The 22,500-nt window shown below is 39.2% G+C and overlaps 1 protein-coding gene across 3 annotated transcripts in view; it reads left to right on the top strand.

The window, feature by feature from the left end:
• Positions 1 to 22,500, top strand: part of LOC139759690 (opioid-binding protein/cell adhesion molecule-like) — a 124,481-nt gene that overhangs the window by 71,506 nt on the left and 30,475 nt on the right. For all 3 annotated transcript variants that reach the window (XM_071682090.1, XM_071682088.1, XM_071682087.1), the window contains exon 2: positions 16,495 to 16,609. In XM_071682090.1, coding sequence (XP_071538191.1) covers positions 16,495 to 16,609 — 115 coding nt within the window. The remainder of the gene's footprint in view (positions 1 to 16,494; positions 16,610 to 22,500) is intronic.

Raw genomic sequence — 22,500 nt, 5'->3', positions numbered from 1 at the left:
AGCTATGGCAGCCATACATATCCTCATGACTACGCCCAGTCTGGACCTACATAGATCCTATTTCCTTATGGCCACGTTCACACGGCCCAACATCACGCCCTTATAGCCACTCTCGCAGGGACGGGGACCACGCTATGACAGCCACGCCCACGTGAGGAAGGGCCAGCACCATACGTTCATTTTGATCGATGCGGCACCAGTGTCTCATATTCACACGTACACAATTTAGAACAACGCTTTCATATTTACCGCCTCCATCAGTCAGAAGCATGCCCCCATATTCATGCCAACAGTGTATAGAACTATTCCTCACATTCAGACTTAATCTATTAGAAACATGACCTCATATTCATATCTAAATAATGTAAGATGCGCCCTTATATTCACACTTATATAATCTAGAAGTACGATGCACAATCATGTTCTTCATGATGTAACGTCTGGGGTAAACCATGGAAAGGTCAGTAGGGCCTGGTTGTGATAAGGTAGCTGTGGTTTCGGTGCATTACACATGACAACTCGAGAATGGATGTGATCGGATGTGGCTTTTCTTCGTCTGTTCCGAGCGCTACCTCACTAACGCAGGAAAAGGCGATCAAGTATAAAAGTATGAAACTTACACCACCTACAAACACCAGCAGAGAAACACACCATCGTGTTTCTACTTACGCTAACTGGTCCCTTCACTTTCACGCCCATGCGAGATGGAACCACGCCCTTAAGTTAGTTGGAGCCAACACAGGCCTGAAAAATGTTTTTCATATTAGGTAAAAACCACACCCACTTGCCTTCCTATAAACAGGACAGAATCATGCCCAAACATACAGGTTTGCAAGAATTTCATGCAAGGGTTTACGCTATTATGTGAAGCCAGATCTAAGAGAAATTTTTACTAAATATCAAAAAAGAAAAGATCACATATGCATTTAGGGAATGGACAGCATATGATATTTAAGCTTCAGAAACAGTAAATGTGTTTTGTATTTCAACTACAAGTGACATATAAATGAATTTTGTAACATACGCAAACACATAATTGCGCATAAATACACATGAACATAAAAAGAATTCACAAAAAGAAAAGAAAAAATATGCAAACACACACACACACACACTCTCTCTCTCTCTCTCTCTCTCTCTCTCTCTCTCTCTCTCTCTCTCTCTCTCTCTCTCTCTCTCTCTCTCTCTCTCTCTCTCTCTCTCTCTATCTCTCACCAGACGGATCAACATAATTTCAAAACATGATAGGAAATAATTGTCATAAATCTCCCAATACATAAAACACACACCTCACACAACATCAGCACAGCTGGGAGGACAAGTCATGAATATATTTCACTATTCCTTTAAAGATCTGTGTGAAGCAAACCACCCGCAGTAACACTGGCGCGTAATTGCTCCTAGAGGCGCTCTTAATGTGACCACCTTGTTGATAACTCACGTCCATCGTCTTTGCCAGGTTCAGAAACATGGCAGCAATAAGGACCTGTCTCTCTCACGTCCGGACCCAGACTTTTGTCAGAGGTTGGAGGGTCTTGCCCACCTGCCTGAGCGTGACAAACACCATAATAGGGGAGGTTTCCCTGTAATATTTGATCTATTTCCGATGCTCTGATAATCCTTAGCTACCTTGATGGCGTTCAAGTCGTATTATTTGTGTACGCGTGTGTGATGGTGGGGTGATTTTTTTTTTTTCTGTATAAGTGCGATGAATTTCTATAATTATATGTATGTGTATGATCTCTTTTTAGTTAATATGTACGCATGTGTGTGTATACATTCTTACATACATGCGTGTGTACAAGTATCTGTATACACAAGGCTTCTGTCCATCCAAATTTGTTCGTGTATATTCATTTCTCATCAGGAGGCTCATGGCAACTCTACCCGCGACTTAGATCCTCTCTACACAATACTTACCAACACGAACATCCCCACCCGCTCGTTGCACCCAGACTCCAGAGTTATGTGGGGAGCCTTGCGGGATCGCGTTACCCTGCACTTCCCCACCCAATGCCAGAAGGTGTGTGTGGTGCGGTGCCTGGAGACCAGAGGACGTGCCACTAACGTCTGCTGAGGGCCGGTTGCTGCCCCCTCTCTCTCTCTCTCTCTCTCTCTCTCTCTCTCTCTCTCTCTCTCTCTCTCTCTCTCTCTCTCTCTCTCTCTCTCTCTCTCTCTCACACACACACACACACACATACACACATACATACACAAAATTAATCCTTAAGAGGATTTTCAAAAGGCAAGGAAGGCTTAAGAGTGCATGTTATTGTGCAGCTTAATATTTGCTTGAGTGTTTGCAGTTGCGTGTGTATGTGTGTGTGTGTCTTCTGAAAAGGGGTCAAATCACGAGCAGAGATCTTTCGTAATGCCAGGCTGTTAATAAAGAATGAAATGCACGACAAAAAATAAAGATAGATAATGGTCTCCATTATGAAATGGCACATCAAAAGAGTTTATGAGAAAGTGTCTTAATGAAAGGTAAGATAAAAAGCAAAAAGAGAATAGTGTATGTATATCAAGATCTCTCAAGTCAGGTCGTTAATCTAGTCTCAATGGAAAAAGGAAAGTAAGATCAGCAATCCTGACATAAAATGTATAAAACTGTTCAGCCATCGCTGCAATGCTCTTAGGTTAGGAGGGTAGTACCTCCCTAATTGGCTGCTGTCTACAACCTACTGCCTCAGTGGATGTAAGGTGGTCTCGGGCATCACTTCAACACTCGTAAGTTAGTATGGTAGTACTTCCCTCGATGGCTGCTGTCCACAACCTCCTGACATAGCGGATGTAAGATGATTCCGGACATCACCTTAACACTTCAAACATAGGAGGGTAGAACCAGGTGGCCTGCTTTCCACACCTCGCTTGACTTTCCTTTTTATATTCTCATAATAATCTGTCGAACGTTCCTTACGAACATTTTGGGTATTCTTAGGGATGCATCACATCATGATAAGTCGAACCATGTTCGAAATTCATAGCGATACTGTGAGAGAAATTACATTGGAACTGAATAAAATCCGCTTGGATCACGAAAATCTATTCTTCTTTTAGCTGCTGACAATTTTCACCTCCAGAGCTGCAGTATTTCGCTGGTGTGAATAGTCAGCTAAGCCACGCAGTATTGCATTGGTTCCCCTGGCTGTGGATGATGGTGGGAACATCCGCCCTTAACGACACCAGCTGTGGTGGATCTTGGAATATTACGGTTGTAATAACAGTATGTGGCAGCGTTACAATTCCATATTGCACGACAACAGCCGCTCAGTCACCATCTAATGGATACCTCTGGATACACTGCAAAATTACGCTATGAATATGTGTTACATGATCTATATCGTATCATATATTTCACAGATGTTGTATATCCTTAGTGTCTTCGTGTAAATACATGAGACAGTAAGTGTAATATTGTTAGGCTCATAGCCGAGGCATCTAAGCTGTAACATATCCGACTTGGCAAATTTTCTTCTGATACAGCTGACTATACTTTCAGTCTAAGACCATTCTACCATCCATGAAATCTTAACACACGTATCAATTTTTCATTCATTGGCAGGAAGGAGAATTTTTTAGATAACGTTGTTTATTATGAATTCTAGGCTTATATGTGAAAATGAATAGATATACGAATGGTTGAATGCTTGTGGTCGATGGAAGCCATTTCTTTTGTGTTCAAATAATCTTTCGCTATTATAGATGACAGTGTTTTACATTTTTCATAACAGAATTTTCAACTGGGCGTCTGCATATATATTTCAGTAATCATTCATCAATTTTCTCACATGAAGATGTTTTTGGTCAGCTGTTACATCTTAGAAATAAGATATGGAAAGTTCATTACTGATCCAGTCAGTTCATGGTTTCGGAATCGATTCCTAGGCAGATGACAGATCTCTTGAAAGCAAGGCTTGAATCTATATGGTTGATGAAGCCTTTATACGGGTCTTAATCCCTCTTGAGGGCTGGGTGTGACAGTGAACTAAAACTTACCAAAGAAATATAATTTCCATGGTGCTCTACTTTGAATTTATATCATTATTTAATGTATTGTTCCTTCTATATCTTTATGTATCTAGGCATCTCTCTCTCTCTCTCTCTCTCTCTCTCTCTCTCTCTCTCTCTCTCTCTCTCTCTCCCTTTCTTGTACAACCAGAAAATCCTACTTGACACACGGAGGTATCAGTGTGGTTCGGCCCCCAGTGAGAAGCGTGTATTGTGTGCTGTATCTTACCTTTCACATTTATCTAAGATTTCTCTGGGGATCTGAAGCACTCTGAGCTGAAAGAATATGCCCTACTTACCTGAAATGCCAACAATTAATGATTCCCAAACCACCAGAAATGATAAAAGCATATCCCACTCTCCTGAAACATATCTTTGCGTCCTGGAGAATCCAAAAATTTTACATTTGTTAGTACTGATAAAGGTTATCAGTTCTTCAGGTCACACTTATTTTGCATACAGAAGAAAGAGAGGTGAAAGAAACTTCATTCATTTCTCAATCAGTGACTGTTACACAGGCTTCTATGTTAATTGAATTTCGTTCGTTTATTCCTGAGTGGAAAAACATTGCACTGCAAGATAAATAATTTTCGATCATAATCATAATGCCTAACGCTAATATCTTATTCTTTCCCGTTAACTTTGTGATCTCACGCAAGATCTCTTGTCTGATGAGAGGTTTAATGAATTACTTCCGACCGATATATGGAAAAGGGATAGCCGTTAATTTTGAGGAGACCTCCAGGCTGGAATGTATCCATTATCGACGTAGGTGGACTGATGCTGCCGAAATAAAATCATAAATAACCATTCAAGCTCAAGCCTTTTAGATATAATCACGTGTACAGAGATTGTATGGAAAACATTAGAGAGAAAAGATGCTTAATTTTTCTTGCATATGAATGAGATCACAGTATCACAGGTTAGGTCGTCTATAGATGAATGTACTATCTTTTAGTCGACCAAAAAACCATAATTTCATTTAAATTTGACTCACTCACGTATCTGGTTTCAGCCTCACCTATCGGCCAAATGAACATAGAAGGTTTCTTCTCTCTTAGTCTGACGCAGATGTTCCCGTTGTTCTGTATGATGCAGGCGTCACAGTAAACGTGGACATGATCCCGAGGTGAAAAGGAATATATAAAAGTAATACATTTATCCTGCACCGAGAGCAGCTGGTTGACAGCGGGAAGTAATTCTTAATATTCAGGACGAAATTTTGTTCGTCGCGCCAACATTCCAAAACAAAAACAAATAATATTGGCGCTGAATATTTCACGAAGACTATTTCGATATTTTATTTCCAGTGTTTCCATGTCAAGTGTTCTATCATTCGGGAAGCCAAAATATTTCTAAACGATTAAACAATATTCGATTTTTTTTTTACTTTTTTCCAGTTTCGAGAGGTGAACAGGCAACAGGAAATATAAGATCAAGTTTTCTTCCGTTGAATGTAAGAGGCAGCGAGTAGGAACCTCTCCTACCACACCACACCACACCACTGCCCGTTCCCACACACACTCCTTCACGGTCTTTTTGGACTTGCCTAAACCATACGTCTTTGTGAGAGGATTATGAGTTTGCCATACCATTTATGGACAACCTTAAACGATGCATATAAATATATATATATATATATATATATATATATATATATATATATATATATATATATATATATATATATATATATATATATATATATTTACTTTTCCAAGATGATATTTCGTATGTCCCTTAGAGTTTCTAGATTTCCTCCTATTCCTCCTGCTTTTTCCTCAAGTATCATGCACACTTTTCATTTCCCTTCGCTGCAGTTTCTATGATGCTGAACCAGACGTGAATGAAGCATCGTCACACAGCACACAACGACGTCTCTAGGGAACCGTGAGGCCAAAACTTTGATGAAATCTTGCGTCTTGTATGAGTTTTGGCTGGGAGTCCACTCGGGCGGCCACCTCCGCCCCGAAGGTTAGCTGAGTGAGGGCAAAGCGAGAGCTAGGCGACTCACTCATGCTGGCAGGATGTCGTAGGTCGATCTCTTGACGGAGACGAAGCAGGCAATGCAAGTTAACATCACTTGCGAACGGTGGTGTTAACTCACGCCAGGGCGAAGTATCCTTCTTTAACTTTTTTCTGGCGCAAGTTCTCTGATCTTTGCTATAGAAATATGCTGATAACCACAGGAAGCTCGATGTTACACATTGAGGCCCAACAATACTGCCGCAGACCTCAAGCTGGTGTGTGAGGGAAACATTCGGGAACAAAGGCTTCTCTATTTTCATTGAGAAATAATACTCGTTTTGTGGTCTCTCCGAATATTGATCAGTTTGTTCATGGATATATACGTAGCTCTGGGTATTCGTTCTCTACATATGCTGTTGGTGTGAGGGCACTCACACGGACCCGTTACTTTATATTCTAGTAATGTAGTGTTTTTCTTTATCTTGTGTGTTTTGCAAGCATTTTTGAACATTTAGATATATACAGTTCATCATGGGATTATAAATGCGAATGTGTTTTCATGTGTTTTGGCTGCCCAGACACACAGAGGAGTGCTGTATGAATCATATCTTTTGGTCAAGGTAAATATTCCTCGCCAGACCTGTCTTCCACTACCGCTGTAAACAAACTTTACACGATGATTATTATAGAAAATTTAGACGAGTGTAAGTCATATACATCGTTATTATACCTAGATAATTGTTTTATCATGTACTACAAATCAGGCTAAACGCATGGCCGGGGAAAAAAGAGAGGTATTTGATATGTTAAAAGCCGTAATGGAAAGAGGTTTAGATTACAGGCTAAGCCGACGTCTGATGGTTCATGATAAGCTTAGTTAGTACCAAGCGGCATTAAGAGCCATGCATGACCAGAGCTGTGGAGGGAGGGAGATGCTGTTGAAAGGTTAAATAAAAGAGAGAACACAGGTGTAAGAAACGAAGGAGAGATTAGAGGTGGTAGGAACAGGCAAAGAAGACCAAAGAGATAGGGGGAAGAAGAAACTGAAAGTGAAAGATAAAGGTATTAAGAATGAGGGATACAGAGAAGCGAAGACTTCGGAAATGTTTGGCAGGTGCTGTAACATGTCTTAACCCATGTAACCCTGGGCTTGCACACGCACCACGGAGAACAATCCTGCTTATATGTTTTCCTCTTCTGATGGAGGAATTACCGTCTTGTTAAACGCATTTCTTTATTGCCCAGATAACCGCTTGACAATGTCTCTTCAGTTTCACCTAGTACCGTCAGTACAATACCATACAGACGTGATCTCACTTTCAGTTCTTGAGTAAGACGGTATAACCCGTGAGCACGAGCGTATAGCCCCTGAGCACGACGGTATAACCCCTCAGCACGACGACGGTATAACCCCTGAGCACGATGACGGTATAACCCCTTAGCACGACTACGGTATAAACCCTTAGCACGACGACGGTATAACCCCTGAGCACGACGACGGTATAACCCCTGAGCACAACGATATGATCCGTGGCATGAAAGCCTGGGCCTTTGACTCGATCATTTAAGGGTCAAGTCAAAGGCCACACCGACTTGTTCAGCAGTTGTAATTGTCGTGTTCAAGGATCGTAAAGTCGGTCTCAACGGTTGAGATGCAGCAATCGGCAAACAGTAATGATGAAGGATCAAATCATCACTAGGTAGCACAGGTAAAGATTTTATGATGAGTGTCGATTCTGTTTCATTAGAGTTTATGACTGGAAGGCGGTTCAGCAAGTGGGTCGTGATCTTGAGTTACGTCACTTATGACTACACTGTACAGATTGTCATTGATCACTGATATCAACACTGGCCAATATGTAACTCACATGACTCTAGAATTTCCTACGATGAACGCTATACGCTATCCATACTTTTAGCAAACATATGCCATACATCCTCGTACGAGCCCCTTCCCTCCCCTCCCTATTTATCAAGAACCCATTCAGTCACCCCAGTCATAAACCTCATTCACCTCACTCTCTTACCCCTACGGTGAATCCTCTTCCTGGGGCTGCCTGCCACCTCATTTTTTTTACTCACCTGTCTCATTACTTCCCTTTGGCACTATGGATCTTCAGGCATCATCCTGCTGTTCTCCTCTCCCATACAACACTCACTACGTCATTCTTGTCAGTTTTCAGCCTCATTTCTTATTGGCTTCAACTCACTCCTTCACTCTCGTTCCTCCCTCTAACCCACTCTTCATCTGCCTTCACGATTTCCTTTTTTAATCCTCTCAAAAATATCGATATCTCCCTCCTCACCATCGCTCTCACCCGTTCCTCTCACCTCTCATCCTACTCACTGGCTCTCCAGCTCACCAGGTGTCTCCGCCTCTCAAATGCTGATATGCGTTTGATTATATTAATGAATTTGTATACAAATGTATGTGTAGAGTTCGTTAGAGTTAGTGTTGGACAGACCTTATGTTTGTCACAGCTGGTGTTCGTCAGAGTTGGTGTGTGTCTGTGTTCACACCGTCATGAAATGTCTCTAGGTCATAGCTGTCATATAACAAACCTCTTCCGTACCATAGTCGCTGTCTATCTTAGCTACCGCCTATCATGGCCATTGTCCTTCCTACTTATCATGTGACAATGTCATCGTCCTATATAACTATCGTTTGCCAAACTCATCGTCCATGGCAGTCATCGTTATCGTCTGCCACAGCTATCGTCCGCCAGTTATATTCTGTAGCAGCTATCGTTTGCCATGGTTGCAGACTGTAAGAGTTATCTTCTGCCATAGTAATAGTCTGTAACAGCTATCGTCCGCCATAGCTGTAGTCTGTAACAGCAGCTATCGTCCTTCATAGTTATCGTCAAAGTTCACGTCTACTGTTGTTATCGTCCATCAGATCCACCGACGTGCCATAATCATTGCCATTCGTCATGGTTGTCAGTATAACCTGTCGTAACCATGTATCATTCTATTTGATAGTTATTGTTTGTCATGACGAATATTCGACGTGATTTAGCTTCTTCAAAACACACACACACACACACACACACACACACACAAAAGACTACACAGCTTTGAATCGTGGTCGAGGCAATCGGTCCTCAGTCCACCCTCAGCTCTTCATCCATCCTAAAAGGCTGGTCGATAGATAGATAGATAGATAGATAGATAGATAGATAGATAGATCTAAGTGTTTATGAGATGGACTTGATCAAACCATTCAGTTGCCCATGCCGTTTCAGTCAACATAGAAAAAATAGATATACACACCATCACTCTGTGAAGTATCGGTTATAAGATATAAATAGTTGTATTAATGGAAAAAGAATATTCAGTAGCGCTCGGACAAACCCAGGCCTGGTGGGCTTTGCTGCGCCATGGTCATTAACTTTTATGTTCTGCTGCAACGAGTCTGAATGGGGGAAATGGGGCCAGTTAATGGCCGTGGTAAATGTTCCTCCATGCTAATGATACCTCAATTATTAGATAAGTATTCTTCACGGCGATAATACATATATGGGAATGACTAGGCTTGGTTGTTTATCACTGAAGATTTATCAGTGTCAGGATGAAAGTCAGGTTATCAAGTGGTGCTTAAACAACTCAATCAGGTCGTTAGGATCGTTGAGTAACGATGGGAAGAATGATGGTCTGGACTTTGACTGAACCCTTATGGTTCAGGTCAGAGTTCACGTCCCTTGGTTTCCAAGGGCCGCACCGTCATGCTTCAGAGATGGAATTGGATTACAACCCTTCCCCCATCGGTCACCTTCACATGCGTCTTCTCCAGCTGGGGAGAAACAGTTGATTACTTTCATTCCTACTCTCCTATGACATCGTCACCAGGAAATTGCTAGTTTTTTTTTTTTTCCATTTCACGAGAAGAAAATCAATCATCAGCTGTTAGTGCAAAAATAATCAGATTTGGTTTTTTCTTAGTGTCTAAACCAATATTCATGTGAAGGATGACGATGTTCTGTAGAGTGAAAAGGAAAAAGAAAATATTTGAATAAGTTTTTCAACATTTTGCAGTTTTCATTTGCTACTTTTTTCATTATTTTTACTTCAGATATAAAGTTACAAAGGATATACAAAGAACATTAACGTGTACTGTTCCTGTATTTCTCTATGATTACAGTTCTTCACATATGTATAAGTAATATATATATATATATATATATATATATATATATATATATATATATATATATATATATATATATATATATATATATATATATATATATCAACTCAATAGTCCCATTACCATTAAATTAAACAGAGCCCCATGCTGAGTAATAGATTATTATATTCAAAATACGTAAACATAAATCTATATTGAGGACTCACAAAAGAGTTGAGTTGCGTAAGGGATTTGTTGCAGCCACCAACACGGAAACCTTAATTCATACGTGTTATTCCCAGCCCAGGATGTAAACAAACACTATGGTCAGGGCAAGTATAATTTGGATACTTCTATAGACTCGAGGACTCAATAATTACCTAAGATTTCTATGACATGGATGATTTACTGTTATGGTTTCTGGTTCTGTCTTTGCACCGTTCGAGAACTGTTCACTGTTCATGTCAACAGACTTGTTTAAAACTTTAAAGGTTGGGATCAAATTACTCTTTTTCCTTCTCTCTTTTTTGGTGGACATATTTATGTCCTTAAACTGCTCATTTTAACTCAACTCTTTTAATTCCAGTGCCATTTCTTTTGCCTTCCTTTGGACCTTCTGTACTAGTTGTTTGGGCATCTGTAAGTGCGGCGACCAAAATTGAAAAGATGTTTTGGTTTTGGCTGAGTGCATGTGAACAGCTTCCTGAATAATTCCCCATTCATATAGCTGAATACTATTCTAAAGTTTGCCAGTAGAGAGTTTGTCCTCTTATGTGACTGAGTGTGTGTGTGTGTGTGTGTGTGTGTGTGTGTGTGTGTGTGTAAGAAGCACAATCTTTTTTTGATAATTGCCTACTTATTTTTTCTTTCTCTCTAAATCCCTTTACAATGGCTGGAAGGAAGAAACAAGAAAGAGCAGAAGATAAAGAGAAAACGAGGTTTAGTAAGTGGGAGAATAAAAGGCAAAAAGCTGAGGCTTAACTCAGCTTACCGGAGGCGGTGTTTATTTGGGTGTTGCCCCCGAGAGCCGTTTGTGCTTTTCGAATCAGGCTGTGTGTGTGTGTGTGTGTGTGTGTGTGTGTGTGTGTGTGGTGAGAGCCATCGTTGAGAAACAGAAGCATTTTCATCTTTTTTAGGTTGCTGAGCAAACCATTCTATATTCGAACGCTAACCTGTAAACTCTTGAGCGCGATGTTACGGACGGTGAACACAGTTTCACGGCCCTCTAGCATGATGTTACAACCGTTGAGCATGGCAATACGACCGCTGAGCACGACGGAACCTTGAACACGACGGTACGACCCTTAAGAACGAAGATACGACCCTTGGCTGTGAGAACGACTTTAAAGGATCAGATCAAGACTCTAGCCGTTAATACTCAAGGGTTGTGCCGTCGTGCTCGAGGGGTCGTACCCTCGTTGTCAAGGGCTATGTTAAAATAACGAGCACAGACCATCTATCGACAGTCTACAACCATACTCCTGTTGCGGCATTTTGGTTGTCATATAAAACAAGTCATTATTGTTATAATTTACAACTGTTATTGCTGGCGTATGTTGGTCATGTCGACAGTTCTGATTTCTCTGTCATAACACAGAAGATGGGACTAATTGTTCTATCCTTATCATCATTTCATTTTCATTTTACGATTAAATTTCAACCAGAAAACGTAATTTGGCTTTCAACTAGCAATAAAAAAATGTAAAAGCGTTATATTGCATTATCTAAAAACGTTTCTCACCAAATTTGATTATACATTTTCAATTTTTTTTGTACTACACAGTGGATAGATATTGAGGTAAGTGTGCATTTACGTATTCAGTTATTTCAAGCAAAAGTCCTTCGTATTTTGCATGCAATCCAAGATTTTCAAAGACCAATTTCATTGCAAATTGTCGTCGAAATGATGCATAAAACGCATGGCATTTCAATATCCCTTTATATCATGGATATTGGTTGGCAAATGAAATTTTATGGAAAAAACATCAAAGATTTTTCTGTCAAATCCCACATTAATATTTCAGCTTGATCCTTCTGTGTCCTGGTATTGAATACAAAGTGAGGGCACAGTATGTGTGATATCGTCATGTGTGATACTTTCATCATCATGGATGATCTCTCATAGAAAACTGGGTAAGGGTGAGAGATGCTGATGTTCTTGTGTAAAAGTAAGATTATATTATTCTATGTAATTTTTTTTTTCAGTAGTGTAGGAGTTCGGATGAATGGAGAATGAAATGATGTACATCAACTACAGATGGTCATATGATCTTTAAAGCACGTACAATCCTGTGTATAGGGTTTCTGATATGTGTACATGACACAGACACAAGCCTACAACTCGTAGGTACACCCGAACACATACCGGAGCATAGAATAAAACACATATGAAAGATTCACATATGTATTCTCTCTCTCTCTCTCTCTCTCTCTCTCTCTCTCTCTCTCTCTCTCTCTCTCTCTCTCTCTCTCTCTCTCTCTCTCTCTCTCTCTTCTCCTCCTTTCAAAAAACAGGATCAAATCGCAAAACGTTAAACAAAAAGGAAAGTTAACCTACACAGAAATTGGCCATTAAGCAAGGCTAACGCGTGGCGATCACCCCATGTCTTACTTGGTTAAAAATACTGCTTCTCTATGTGGTCATGTTTATCATATGATCATCGATTCTGGGTAATTTCTGTACTTATTTCCCTCACTGGTATGTTGAATAGTTCTTTAAATTATTTTTTTGCAGGGTTTTCGTATATTTTTTTTGTCATGCCTTGTAGTTATAATCCAAGGTAGTGTCTCAGAATTGGAAGTTCTGCGTCCTTGTTCGGACACTCTTATAGCCAGAGTATTTTTCCAAGTGCTTTTAATTCTTTATTAAGCACAGGTTTTCATGTATATATCTCTTCTCTCTAGCTGTAGAGTGAGAGATCTGTCAACCTTTCCTGGTTGTTCATACGTTCCATTCCTGAAGTTTTCCTTGTATAATGATTCAATGTTTTTTCAATTTCTTTTTTTTTGGTTCTGCATCCTTGGCTGTTGACAATATGGCTCATTTGTATACAAATTTGCTTATTTTGTACATACTGGTTATTATCTTCATTAGCTTTCTCTCTCCCGTTGGGAAAGTTTCTGTTATGATAATGCTCATTTCTTGGTTTGATGCCTCATCGATGTGCTCACTAAATTCAAGTTTCTCATGCATGATTGACGCCCAGATTTTTCATTGCTTTTTACACCTCATCCTGTCCTATTCTAAAATGTTGAATCTCAGCGTCGACTAAAACACATAATGGTATTGTAATTTGGGACTCGTCGTCATCCTCAGGAACCTAATAACATTTCCTTGTGCCGAAAGTTCCTCTGAAACTTTTGTGGCACTTCGATGATTATGGGAAAAGAAGGAAAAGACGGTAAATGTCTAACCAAATAAATTTTGAAACTCGTTCGCCGCATGAGGCCAAATATTTTAGGGTCTAAAAACAAGAGAGATGTGTTTTTACAAAAATGAAATCATGCTCCATTCGCTCTTTTTCTTGATATTTCTGGTATTACGTCAAAGGGATAGAATGTTTTGATAATATACTCTTTACTTTAACGATATATAAAATGACGTGTTTTTCTTTTATCCATAGACCTTGAACTTATTTTCCGAAGTGTAAATTCTTTGAACCTACCCAGTGAAAATAGATCTTGCTCTGTGTGCGTGTTTTTGTGCGTTAAATTGTTTTTGTGTCTGTTCTCTGTTTGTAAATATGTGCGTGTGTTTGTTTGTATTTTATGCTTAAATGTGCATAAGCCTATGTATTTTAATGCTCGTGTGTATTTTCAAGTGCATGTGCTTCTATACGTCATATTATTGTTATTTGTGTTTTCTACTGTATTTCATACGAGTATATGTGTCTGTATATTCATGTGTATAATGTGTGTGTGTGTGTGTGTGTGTGTGTGTGTGTGTGTGTGTGTGTGTCAGAAGCACGTTTCGAGGATTTTCAATAATGCAAACGAATGTGAATTGTACAGGCGCTGAATAATGAAAAGTCTAATGATTTCAATAAAGAAATATGATTCCTGTCAATAAATGAATCCCCGTGCAGACGACTCCCACTGATGGTAGTTTCTGTGAAGTCTGAAGGGCTTCCTTGTCTGCTCAAGAAACTTACTTATCTATTCTTTATGAGCAAATAGAAAATGAAGTATTTTTTTTTTCTTAATGAAGGAGGATCCTTCTTCGTTTTTTAGCTTGATCGTGAATTGTTTGCTTGTGAAACTGACGGTGTGTTCTTTGCTTTTAAGTCTGACGAAGATTTCTTTGCACTTTCTCTAACTTGTATTCTTTATATGTGAGTGTTGCGGTGACTTCTTTGTTTTTAATCTGACGGGGAATTCACCGTTTTTAGATTCTTTGATGATGGGACAAGGAAAGATGACGTAACTGTAGAACAAACGTTCATTGAACATCTTTCAGATAAATTTCAGTTGTTTATCATGAGTTACAGCTGATGAGATTAATCTTTCAGTCTAAAAAAAGATATAGAACTCTAATAAAATATTTGCGTACGATTTTGTCATTGTTAGGCGCCGTCATTATAGCAATCAGCACGATATATTGACAATATTGTGGTTCATTAATGAGATTGATTATCATAGAGGACAAGACTTCTCTGCTTAAATCCTATTGTATGTATGAAAGTAAGGTAACTCCTTTGGACTTAGGAATGATCTATTTCATATTTGTACTGACCTCTAACATGAACAGTTCGAAAAAACGTTGTCGATTATAAATAAGTGTCTGTGTTGAATGTGTTGCCCTGGTTACACCCAGTGTCTATAGTGAAGTCTACTACACTAAGATGAATTTGTTATATATGTGTACATTGCAAGCTACGCATTTTTTTTTTCATTACTCTTGCATATCACGTAACATTTTCTCGTTTCATCTTTCACTCATTCTTCAACATTATGAATAAGTTTTATGTTCTTTAGAACAGTAAACGACGACCGAATGTGCATAGTTTTGGGAGCAGAATACTTGAAGAACTAATGTTGACTGTCACTTGGTTCCAGGTTATCACATACATATGTGACGTGTCTAGTAATGAAATTCGTAGAGTTGGAGTCACGAAAGTTCGCATTACACAAGACACTTTCTCATTACTCTTATGTAATAACAGACTTAATGGGAGTTTGGCTGAGCGCCAGGACCGTAGAGCTGGGAGAGAACGAGAAGTATAACGCGTCCTCGACAAGACTTTCTGTACTTTCCTTGTTTACTTTAATTTCCGCCGAGGAAAAAGTTCGAAAACTTTCTCGATTCTGTGTATGTCTCGCAGCGTTAGTCGAGCGCGCGTTGCGGCAACATTGTACCGTGGATGTTTGGCAACGATGGTCCCGTACATTTGGCAGAGTTACTCATGTACGTGAGGCAGCAGTGTTCGTGGATGTTAGGCAGCATTGGTCTTGTACGTTTTGACAGCATTCTCCGTGTACGTGTAGTATATCTGTCCGTGGATACTTGGCAGCTTTGATCGGGTCCCTGTGGCAGCGTGGGTCGTGGCCGTGTACAGTGTGGCAGTGTACGAATTGTTCGACAGCGTTGATATAACTGTCGAGGATCTTGGACGAGCGTTTCCTTCTACTGAATCACTCGCATCGACAACGATGGAGGATATACAAATTTTGGATGACAGAAAAGGAAAAAAAAAAAATCTACCATATGCCAATGTTGATATTACCTATGGTTTGCTGGAAGGGTTGGAAGAACCGTTCATAACAAAGGATAACGAAAGTAATAGAAATACGAGCAACGATGCCTAAGTCCTAAACCTTCAATTTCAAGCATCAACTGGCGAGCAGAGAAGATGGCAACAACAGAATTAATGTGAATTTCATTGTAAAGTTTTGTGTATGATCATGTGGTGTATGTTTGTGTGCCTTACGCTCTGTATGTTTGAGGTGATTTGTTGTTCAAGTTGTATGCAAATGAAAGTCCCGTTGAGGTAGCTTAATCTACTGGCGCCCTCTTGACAACAGACACGTCCTTGCTATACTTAATATCACTTAACATTCTTACTAATGACCTTACATTCTTGACATAACCAAAACGAGAAAGGCTAATTATATCCCATTCAGCTCACGACATGAAATAGTATATATGAGGCCAGGTGTAGAAAACAGAGGACAGAATCCTGTGAACAAACTCAGGGCCTTTGTACCGAGGAAGGAGAACGACGAAACCCGCACATCACTTCGACTTCTACACCGGCGTTATGATGCCTTACACTCGTGTTGTCCATCGATCCAGACCCTTGATCATCCCACAAATGCTGAGAAATCTCATTAATTAGTTAAACTACAACAATTGGAAGAAACTTTGACCGTGTTTTTTTGTATTTTTCTTGCAGATGCTGTTGAGGCCACGTAGTGACCAACCCAACCTGATGGTGGTGCTGGCGACGCTCTCCTGCCTCCTGTTCGATACCTCCTCCCAGGGGCTCGCCAGCACTCAGAAGTCTTCAGGTACGACTATTCCTCCTCACTACTAGGGGGAAAACTCTAATTAAATCCTCAAGAGTTCACAACTTGTCTAATATTTCTCCAACAGTTTCTGGAACCTGGTGGCTTGATATACTTTCCCGAGCCTTTCTTACAATGAGAACGTAATTATTTATAAAAATTCTAAGAAGCGAGGCTTTGTTCTATGATCTAATTGCCTTCAACACGCTGCGTATTTAGCCATGTTTTCTTCGTAATCATACGTCCTTGAGCAAGGATTTTCTTTTATACTCTAGACGAGGTTTTCAGCTAAGCTTTATTCAGTGGGGGGGGGGGGGGGGGGGTGTTTATGATCCTAATTGAGACATCTTTCATACATCATAAATCTATTTTCCTTGTACCAGCATCAATGAATGTGTACAGACAACAAAAAACGTTATAAATGAAACACCATTCACGTCAGGCCGTACGCCTCGCTGCGTCGAGATCCAGGTGTGCGTTTAAAAGTGTAAACCACTTCATCGGGACCAACGTCATTTCTCCCTAACAAGCATGAGTAATGACTGTAGCAAATGACTTGCCACACCTCCCTTGAGAAAGATTTCATGATGTATTCAGAACCACTCGATGATTCGGATGATTCGGGAATGAGAACTGATTCACCAGCAGTTGATGAAGTGTAAAAACCTCCTCGAACTTATGCCACGTCATTCACACAGGTACAACTTAAAAGGAACTCATAAACCAGTTGCCGAGATCAGATTTATCTATATTATCTTTTACTAAAGAAAAATTAATACATTGTAAGTAGTCACCTTTATATGTGTATGCACAATCTTAAATTCATATACGTCATTATTTTCCTGCTTTATAATACAAATATAGGATTACTCTTTTGTATGGAAAAGGCTATGGGGCCAAATTTCAAATGTTATGGAGTGAAACATTTGGAATGTTTAGGAATTAATCCTTATAGATGTGAATGTTGAAATAGATATTTCTCTATAATTTGAGAGCATATGAACAAACAAGTACATTAAAGCTAGATTTATTACGTCATTATACGGTAACAAGCTCTGTTCTGACGCGGTCAACAAGCCATATCAACGATGGAGGCTGACACATCTCTGATTAATTACTCGTCCATTATGATAACGCCGGAGAGAAGGATATATGTACACACACACACACACACACACACATTATATATATATATATATATATATATATATATATATATATATATATATATATATATATATATATATATATATATATATATATATAGATAGATAGATAGATAGATAGATACATAGATGGATATATGTATGTGTGTGTGTGTGTGTGTGTGTGTGTGTGTTTGTATATGAGAACCGGTTTTGGCTGGCCTATAAAGTATTTTGCAAAGTGAGATCGTAAACGCTTTATGCGTATCTATTTTCACATGATATTCGATGGAAATGACAAGAATTCTCCCACAAAAAATAGGAAAAGAGTAATTCATGTTTTTATTGGTAAACATCTGCCAAAACTTTTACGGAACTATTCGAGTAATTTGGGGTATCTTCTATTTTCTCAGTTTAAATCTTAGATAAAATTATCAGTGGCCTTTACGTTTACGATTTCTGTCGGCTATTTCGTTTGGATAAAGATCATTTTGACATCTAGACCCGTTAAGACCGCGGACATAATTTAAGGATCTAATTTATCATATCATTCCCTATCACAGGGTAGAATGGGGAAGCTTTTTCTTTCCCCAAGATCTACATAATCAAGGGGGTGTGGTCAGCGCCCGGTTTTAGGTTAGGAAGATATAGTTAGTATAATTTACACATGCGTGAGTGATCTGACGGTCTGCATCCACACCATGAAACAAGGGACGGGGTTGTTGGTACTCAGTAGATGGATAGATAGGTAAATAGATGGGTAGATAGATAGACAGTTAGAGAGGTGGGTTTGTAAGTTAATATATATATATATATATATATATATATATATATATATATATATATATATATATATATATATATATATATATATATATAATATATATATATATATATATATATATATATATATATTTTTTTTTTTTTTTTTTTTTTCATACTTTGTCGCTGTCTCCCGCGTTTGCGAGGTAGCGGAAGGAAAACAGACGAAAGAAATGGCCCAACCCCCCCCATACACATGTACATACACACGTCCACACACACAAATATACATACCTACACAGCTTTCCATGGTTTACCCCGGACGCTTCACATGCCTTGATTCAATCCACTGACAGCACGTCAACCCCGGTATACCACATCGCTCCAATTCACTCTATTCCTTGCCCTCCTTTCACCCTCCTGCATGTTCAGGCCCCGATCACACAAAATCTTTTTCACTCCATCTTTCCACCTCCAATTTGGTCTCCCTCTTCTCCTCGTTCCCTCCACCTCCGACACATATATCCTCTTGGTCAATCTTTCCTCACTCATTCTCTCCATGTGCCCAAACCATTTTAAAACACCCTCTTCTGCTCTCTCAACCACGCTCTTTTTATTTCCACACATCTCTCTTACCCTTACGTTACTTACTCGATCAAACCACCTCACACCACACATTGTCCTCAAACATCTCATTTCCAGCACATCCATCCTCCTGCGCACAACTCTATCCATAGCCCACGCCTCGCAACCATACAACATTGTTGGAACTACTATTCCTTCAAACATACCCATTTTTGCTTTCCGGGATAATGTTCTCGACTTCCACACATTTTTCAAGGCTCCCAAAATTTTCGCCCCCTCCCCCACCCTATGATCCACTTCCGCTTCCATGGTTCCATCCGCTGACAGATCCACTCCCAGATATCTAAAACACTTCACTTCCTCCAGTTTTTCACCATTCAAACTCACCTCCCAATTGACTTGACCCTCAACCCTACTGTACCTAATAACCTTGCTCTTATTCACATTTACTCTTAACTTTCTTCTTCCACACACTTTACCAAACTCCGTCACCAGCTTCTGCAGTTTCTCACATGAATCCGCCACCAGCGCTGTATCATCAGCGAACAACAACTGACTCACTTCCCAAGCTCTCTCATCCCCAACAGACTTCATACTTGCCCCTCTTTCCAAGACTCTTGCATTTACCTCCCTAACAACCCCATCCATAAACAAATTAAACAACCATGGAGACATCACACACCCCTGCCGCAAACCTACATTCACTGAGAACCAATCACTTTCCTCTCTTCCTACACGTACACATGCCTTACATCCTCGATAAAAACTTTTCACTGCTTCTAACAACTTGCCTCCCACACCATATATTCTTAATACCTTCCACAGAGCATCTCTATCAACTCTATCATATGCCTTCTCCAGATCCATAAATGCTACATACAAATCCATTTGCTTTTCTAAGTATATATATATATATATATATATATATATATATATATATATATATATATATATATATATATATATATATATATATATATATATATATATATATATTAATAGGTAGATAGAAAGATAATTAGATTGGCTTGATGATAGACACATAGATGGACAGATAGATAAAGAGATGCGTAAGTAGGGAGATAGGATACGCAAAAGGCAGATGAATTATAAGAAAGACAAGAAAAACAAAATTAGAATGAATCCTAATAGCGATAACCAACGGTGACAGCTCAAAAAAGTAGGGTTATAGTAGTTAGAAAATAAGAAGCAGGTAAATAAATCTATACGATACAAGACTAATGAGATATCCCGGTAACGTATTCACTACGTATAAGTTATTTCCTGTCCAAAGTGAGCTAATTTTAGCGCTTGGTTGTTTTCCACTAATTGTCCAGGCACGCTCTCGCGGGTCATTACAGGCATTGTGTTACCTGAATGCTGATGTAATTTCCTTCACAGGCACAAAGAATCCAGCTCTGTAAGAGTTAGAGTCACGTAATGCGTTGTTTTTTCTCTTCTTTTTTGCATGGGTTTAATGGCACCTCATAAATCCTCTTTCCAAAGGAGGTTCATGTGAATTTTTTTCTCTTTTCTTTTTTTACCTTCATCTCATCGAGGGCTCAGAAAAATACTAATTTGAAAGATCGAGTATTGCATGATCATTTCTAAGGCTTTCCTATCTTTCCTCATTTGCATTTAATTGCCAATTACATACAGTCAGTGATTGCCTCTACTTCCCATCCACATGATTCTGACCACATTGTTACAAGCATACATGTATTTACATACTTGCACGTTACTGGTTAAGAGCAAATTATATGTGATTACTATTACGTCAGCCCTTACAGTTCATATCGAGTCGGAATTTTGATACAGACCATATACAGAGAGAGAGAGAGAGAGAGAGAGAGAGAGAGAGAGAGAGAGAGAGAGAGAGAGAGAGAGAGAGAGAGAGAGAGAGAGAGAGAGAGTGTGTGTGTGTGTGGTGGAGGGGGCAAAATCGAAGCTCAAACTCAAATACTGATGAAACTGTTTCATTGGTTCGAAGTTATTCCAGTATGAATCAGATGGGCTTTGGCTCTTTTCCAAAGCGAGCGTAAATGATTTTCAAAATTAATTGAATAAGTTATATACGATGTGTGATGTATGGAATGGGATGGAAAAATACTGCATATCTATCCACCCTGCTGAGTTATGTTCATGGCACAATTTTTTTTTTGCTTATAAAGTGATCGGGTTAAAAGAATCAGTCTGTTAACTAGTCTAAAAGTAATACGTGATTACTAGATTCTAGTGGCCATGTATCTAAGGCTCTTACTTAATAAGTATTATCTTTTTCTTACCAATGAATAACCTGGGAAACATTTGTCTGCATGTCCTGGAACTGATAAAATCACTCAAAAAATGCATCATGTTTAAAAATCCAAAATTCTTTTAACGAAATTGATATATATATATATATATATATATATATATATATATATATATATATATATATATATATATATATATATATATATAAGTTTAGATTATTCATTGGTAGTCATCTCTTCAACTTTTAATCAAAAACCAATTTAAAATTTTTGGGTGTAAATTATTCAATATCCTGAGGTTATTTCTCAAAATACCTAATAAAAAAAACTGCTTTTAGTAGTTTCAAGAGTCAACAATCCATTCTTGGCTGCGCACTCTAAGAAATTAACCTCTTCTTATAGCAGTTTGCTCTGCGCAAGAATATGTATTCAGAGAGCCTCGTGGTAATTGTCTGTTGGCGCTATGCAAAACATCCTCGACTTATTGTACACACTTCAAGTATTTAAAAAAGAAGTGGAAAGTGTCTCTCGCGCGAGCTGGAAGCTGGCTGGCTGGCTGAAAATTCAGGCTCTCACACGATGATTGGCTGAATCCTGCATGTAATATTAAGTTGTATAAAACACACATGTTGCAACGAAATAAATTGATCGAGACATTTTCTTAATGGAATATAATCCTCCGTGATTTACGCTAACTTTTGTCGTTACTGCAGCATTTAAAGTCTGGCTTAGACTAGTAATGCCTACTTATACCAACACACGTCTCTGTCATGACTGGGCGCCGCCTTGCTTTTGTTTAAACACGACGGAGGGAACGGATTCGATGCCTGTGACGCAATGAACGTTTTACCCCCCCTCGGCCGCACTCATTGTAAATGACCCCTGACCTTGTGGTCGGCATAATGACCTCAGGCCGTGACAGGCCACAGGCCAACTTGATTTAACTCGCATTGGCTTAGCGACGCATCATTACACCGCTTAGGGGAAACACTATCAAAGGTTCTGGTCCACACTCTGAACTATGTTTTACTCAGGACGTCAAGATTATCCTTATCCAAATATTCATCTGCTTGGCCACTGACGCAGCCATCTCTGCTGGCCTATAACAATAAATCTGTCTTCATCATTAGGTACATATTCATTACAT

This window comes from Panulirus ornatus, chromosome 33, assembly GCF_036320965.1.
Source record: "Panulirus ornatus isolate Po-2019 chromosome 33, ASM3632096v1, whole genome shotgun sequence".
In the NCBI taxonomy this organism is placed as follows: Eukaryota; Metazoa; Arthropoda; class Malacostraca; order Decapoda; family Palinuridae; genus Panulirus; species Panulirus ornatus.
Note: the sequence above shows the minus strand (reverse complement) of the source record. Positions and strands in the feature narration are given on the sequence as shown.